General features: G+C 36.2%; 1 protein-coding gene across 2 annotated transcripts in view; it reads right to left on the bottom strand.

Moving 5' to 3' along the window:
• Positions 1-2,121: 2,121 nt before the first annotated feature.
• The window catches only part of LOC117104779 (E3 ubiquitin-protein ligase TRAIP-like), a 9,453-nt gene continuing 5,637 nt past the window's right edge, over positions 2,122-5,937 (bottom strand). For both annotated transcript variants that reach the window (XM_033245630.1, XM_033245631.1), the window contains 3 exons: positions 5,395-5,482; positions 4,560-4,738; positions 2,122-2,380 (listed from right to left, as the gene is read on the bottom strand). In XM_033245630.1, coding sequence (XP_033101521.1) covers positions 2,137-2,380; positions 4,560-4,738; positions 5,395-5,482 — 511 coding nt within the window. In that variant the 3' untranslated portion in view covers positions 2,122-2,136. The remainder of the gene's footprint in view (positions 2,381-4,559; positions 4,739-5,394; positions 5,483-5,937) is intronic.

Raw genomic sequence — 5,937 nt, 5'->3', positions numbered from 1 at the left:
GATTTTACGTTCGTAAAATCAGTAATTCGTTAAATCGGGGTGCGTAATTAAGGGTTTCTACTGTATGAAGAATGCAACACCATGATGCGCATGCAATGGATCGTTTTTTAATGGCGATATGTTCTGACTGCCACTGACAATCAGCAGATGCTGTCGCATTGTCTAACACTCACAGGGTGCCTTGTTGGATTCGTCGAAACGGTTATTTTTTGTTATTGTATTTGTGGACAAATATATTTATAAATTTATAGTACAGTACTGTATAATACGTTATAATAAATGCAATTCCTGTTTTTTAAAATGTTCACTTGTATATTATTGAGGCTAAATTTTAACGACTTGAAATTAATGTTTAAACCTCCAAATTCTGATTACGCCTTTAAATTGATATAGCATGGCACTTCATGGTGTTTTTCTCTAGCTATCAAGAATATAGTATGGTTTTAGGTGACTGCATTTTACCATTTATAAGTAATAAGTAGTAATAGTATGGTTTTGATTTCTTTGGTAAGAAATGATGACCCATGAAAGTACGATTACTTATTCTAAGTGGATTTCTTCTGGTGGTGAATAGGCAGTAAGTACACTGAGAAACATTTCCTAGCTCTTTTTTTTTAGTGTACTGCATTCTTTAACATGCAGGAGCAGCAGCTTGTGAATTGAACCAAATGACAAACGACATTTAGTGGCTAGCACCAGTTTTAGTCAGAGCTAAGTTGGTATCTTGTATGGAACTACATCATGGCGAGTTGCATGGCAGAGCGGTTAAGGCAGGGGCGCCACGCTATGGTTCTGGTGGTGTAACAAGTCTATGGACAGATATAGGACTATAAACCGTAGGCCCAGTGTACATAATTTGGCTCATCTAATCTAAAGAACCCAGTACATCTTTTCAGACGAGTAGGGGGTACTCCGGTGTACTGGTTCATTCAGCCCCTGCTGTGGACAGATGACAGGGGTATATTTATGAATTTGAGTAGCAGGAGAAATTTGAAAGTAACAGGAGAGTAAATTGAAATAGGCCGGGGGTATAGGGGGGGTGCGCCCCTGGACCCCATCGGGGTCCAGGGGCAAAGCCCTGGTCGGGGGGGCGAAGCGCCATTGTACTCCAGGGTATTAGAGTTTTTTAAGCCCATTTGATGGCATTTCTCTACATCATTTTTTTAAAAACAGTTTTCAGAATCAACTATGAGCTGTAAAAAAAGTCGATATTTTTACATATACTGTATCTTCATACATAGGCCTAGCCTAAATAGATACTGTAAACCAGAAACTTTCGCGAATTGATAATTTCGGCCGTTTTCGCGACATTAAACTTTCGCGAATCTTAAAAAGCCTAAATTTAATTCATGAGAGGAATATCATACAATAGCTGAAAATATCGTATCGTGAGTTTAGGCCTAGGTTAGATAGGCCTACAGCCACTAAAACATTAAAAATGAGTATTCAATTTTCATTGGAATTGGCATTTAGTTATGCATTCTGAAATTATTTTTTGCACCCACCCACCCATCCCATGCCGAAACACCTGCCTACGCCCCTGAAGAGGATATTTCTTTTCGTCAGGCCACTGCATTCTACCCCTACCCCAATTCAATGAATGGTTGAATGTAGAGGTGGCAGCAGAGTGGTTTAATGGCCAGTAGGTGGTTGTCATTAAGGTCCAACCCAGCAGTCAGGGGAATCCAATTAGGATTGGGGACATAGCCAGTCAACAAAAAAGTTAACATTCCTCGTTTAACAAGCAACTAACATGTGCTGTACATCTGAATGAGAAAGTCTGCTTAATCTTTTGATATCAGGGGACATAGTAAAACTTAAGGGGAAATCACATAGAGGTTCAGCAGCACCGCAAACAACTGGGCAGTGCCATCAGCGAACCCCCATTTTTCCAATCAGAGAGTGCCATTTCCAGGCATCTAAGGTGCTTTTTCAAATAAAAATTTATCCAACCATGGTGGCCCTGAGGTGGGTGTGGACCCTGAAGGGGAATATCTTGCAATAGGCCTGCAATGTCATTGCCCTTAGCATATTTTTACTAATTAAATGTAATAAAAAAAAAAAACAAAAAAAAAATGCGTCAATACCTGTACATACTTTGGACACCTGAATTATTGTTGAATTAGAATTTTAGAATTAAATCTGAAATGAGGCACAACTATATAAAAAAAAATATTTTACCTTATTTGCCATTGATGTGGTTTTAATAAATGGAATGCCAAACTCTTTACACTCCCGATGAGTAGCAGCATTAGGACTAGGCTTAACAATATCTGGTGTAACAGGATTTCCGGGATGTGAGCTGATATCCAGGCTGGTATCACTACCCCAATCTTCAGGGTCTTGAAGCTTAGGAGCTTTCAAGTTAAATGGTGCTGGGCTAGTAGTATAAATGGAAGTAAATATTAAAATCTCATTGCTGAGGATATTATACAGTGGATGAAAAAAATTGAGCACAATTCAAAATTTATTTATTGACTTTTTTGTTTGAATACACACATTGCCTAGTACAATTTAAAATATACTAAAACACGAAATAAATACAATATGTTAAAACATTCCTTCTTAAAAGAATCATAGTTAAAATGATAAGAGATTCTAATGGAAAAATGGCAATCATTAAAAAAAAGGAAAAAAAAGTCATAGAAAAATAGATTCCCAGCAGAATAAAATTCGAAAAAATTATAACAAAACTGGGTAAAATATAGAGTATAAAATTTTAAATATTTTATCAGTTGAATTGCAATATTGGCATTAGCATTGTATTAAATCATTTAATCATTACTTAAGATATACTTCCTAAACTAAAACATGCAGGCCTCGAATTGCCGACGGTGCCCTCCCAGTTGGCCTTGGTGCCCCTGAAAATGAAGCACGACGACGGCCACTACTTGCCTGCCCTTTTGAAGCCTTGGCCTCGGTGCCCTCACGATGCTTAATATAAATCCTTTGACACGTAAAATAAATTTAAGTAAGAACGTTTAAATCTTGAAGGAAAACATGAAAGCCAAAAATGTAGGTCGCCTAAGCTAGCCTAGGCCAGGTTGCAGTGACAGAACAGAACATGAGAGAATTTCCATGTGTGTTGATACAAACTGTTTTTGCGGTTACCATTCTGTGCGCATGCGTCTTACTCTAACGGTTATTGCAATATAAACATGGGCTCATTCGACTGGTACATTTCGTTGGAACAAATTTTCGTTGAGTATTATTTTCATTCGACTGGTTCGTTAGACTTCGTTGACAATGAAAATTAACGTAAACCAGAGTGCGTTAATCAGCGTTAAGTTATCCACGTGACTAAAGAGAAACATGGCCGATTGGTAATTTTTTATTAACAACATTTGCGTTAAAATAACTTAGATTAAATTTCATAAAATTAACATTATAATATTTACCCACACGGAGTCAAAAAATTATTGTAGGCAAACAAGAATAAAAAAAACTGGATGAAAATATTTTTTTTTACGAAAACCCATACTACCACAAGTTGAAGCAATCTTGGTTACGCAACGTGTATCGCGGTAACTATACAGCCATTTTGTTTTGTTGAGTATTTACAAGTTCTAATCGACTGGTCTTCTTCGTTGAGTAGGATGTTACTGCTGCGCATGTGGGCGTGGTTTAACGAAGAACGACCAGTCGAATACGGCCTTTGTATAGTTGTAAACATGTGCTTGCTGCACAGCTAACTTTGGGTGATCTTACGTCATCGCAGCTTTCGCGGCCAGTTTAGAGTTGTGGCTTCCTCTCCGATGACGACGGACTGAGCAACAACACAAATATATCGAACTTTATGAAATTTGACTGTTTTGTACGATCGCCAACCGCCGCAGTATATTCCAACATTGAATCGATAATTAACAGTTAATACTTAAAACAAAGTCCTATTACCATTGACAACTATGGCTTGGCCTAGCTTGCCTAGCCTGGCCACAATGAATCAAGGCACTCGCGAGAAATTAGTACTGAGGCTAAATCAAATTTTGCCTTGGGTGCACTCTTATACTTGAAATTTTGGCCTTGGTGCCTTTTAAAATCATGTAATACCGGAGGCCATTTGGCCTTGCCCATAAAATCCCCAAATTCGAGGCCTGAACATGTATTAACACCACCCACTAACCAGTGCATGACCATATACCATGTTATGTACATTGTTGTCATATACCCAGACAGTAGTCTTGGATGAATAAGGTTGCATTACTTTTACCAGTATTAGGTTCATAAATATATTATAGTATCAACATTATAATTGAAATTACCATCCCCTTTAAGTTATTTTTTACTGTCGTACCACCATCTTCAGCACTATCGTCAGTCATAGAAATTTGTGTTACCCCAACACAGAGACATTTGAACATCAGGATTGGTTTGTTATTTGCTCCAAGATTTTGATCGGTTGGCTAGTCTTTTTTGTTGGCCTCACTGAGTCTGTGTCTTTGCCTTTACTAAAGACCCACTTTTGCTACCTTGGTAACCTACAAGCATATTTCGTCCACTGCATAGCCTAATATTTTGAGCGATTTCTATGATTAATAATGTTAATTTAAATGCATCACCTTTCAAAGAGTAATCTTGATATCACTCCCTTAGCTCCACTTGGTGACTTGACAGATCTTTGTAAAATTTCCAGCTTCTGTTTTAAATTTTCTTTGTCTTTCTCCAGAGAGCTAACCTCCTCTTCCAATGCCTTGATTTGTTTCACATTGTTTCCCGTTTGTATCTTGTAATCATTTAGCTGTAGATACAAAAATATATATGAAATCCATTTCATTGGTAATTCCCCACCCCCCATTTGTCTTGGAAAAGACGGCTATTTTTACCAGTACCATTAAAAAATTAATAGTGTAATTCCTTTTGAAAATGGTGAATCTTCAAATGTTTAAGTTTACAATAAGAGAACACCATACAGCAATGTAGTATACTAAAAGACATTGATGATAACAAGTTAGCTGCAGTTCATCAGTCCACTTGTCGGTAATTCAGTATTCTCATGTCAGTGACCTTGTGTCTGGTGGCAATTTCAGTGGAATCGGAAAATGGACAGGCCAAACCCCCATCATTCATAACTCATCAGACCAGAAAAACAACACAAACAGTTTTTGTTTTTCTTTTCTGTAAAGGCATAAAACCGATCAAAATTGTATCTAGGCCCCAGTGATCCGGGATGCAAACTGGCCTCCACCGAAAATTGTCAGTCCTTGTGGGGGTCAGCCCAGTCTAAAATTCTAAAGCCATCACAAGTTGTGTTCCACATGTTGGTAATGTGTTGTGACTTTGTTTATGCATTATATTAAAAGTATACATTATGCCTGTCATCATGTGTTTACAAGTCACATATTAATGAGTTCGTTTAACCTTAAAATATTTTATTATATAATATAAAGTTTGCACCTGTTTTGTTTTTGATGATAACTCTTTCTTTGTTGCTGCCAGTTCGTCTCTCAGGCGGGATTTGTTCATCTTTGCATTTTCAAATTCTCTGTAAATTGGATTAAAATATAAAGTCATAAGGTAAATATATTTGATCTAAACATACCAATTGCCTAATAAATTAATAAACATTATTTTGACAACAATTTAAGATTAATATAAACTGTATATTAATCTATAAATATATATATAATATATATATATATATTTTATATATGTATATTGTATATATATGCATACATATATATATATATATATATTCTTTATTATATATAGTAACTGTAAAGTTAATGAATTTAATCAAAGGTTTACAAAATGGATATTTTTTGTCATTTTAACTTTATAATTCATTATCACCATCATCATGGTTATAGCTTGTTGATTTTCGCATGCGAGGTTTAGACCATGGGAAGTCTGTAATTATGGCTATCCTATGATGCTGTCTCTTATACACATCTAGATGTGTATAAGAGACAGATTTACTTGTATCATTGAATTCTCATC

The sequence above is a fragment of the Anneissia japonica genome, unplaced genomic scaffold (genome assembly GCF_011630105.1).
Source record: "Anneissia japonica isolate Jap-2015-1 unplaced genomic scaffold, ASM1163010v1 scaffold16605_len18683_cov141, whole genome shotgun sequence".
Taxonomy (NCBI): Eukaryota; Metazoa; Echinodermata; class Crinoidea; order Comatulida; family Comatulidae; genus Anneissia; species Anneissia japonica.
The sequence above is the reverse complement of the archived record's forward strand: the minus strand, read 5'-3'. Positions and strand labels throughout refer to the sequence as shown.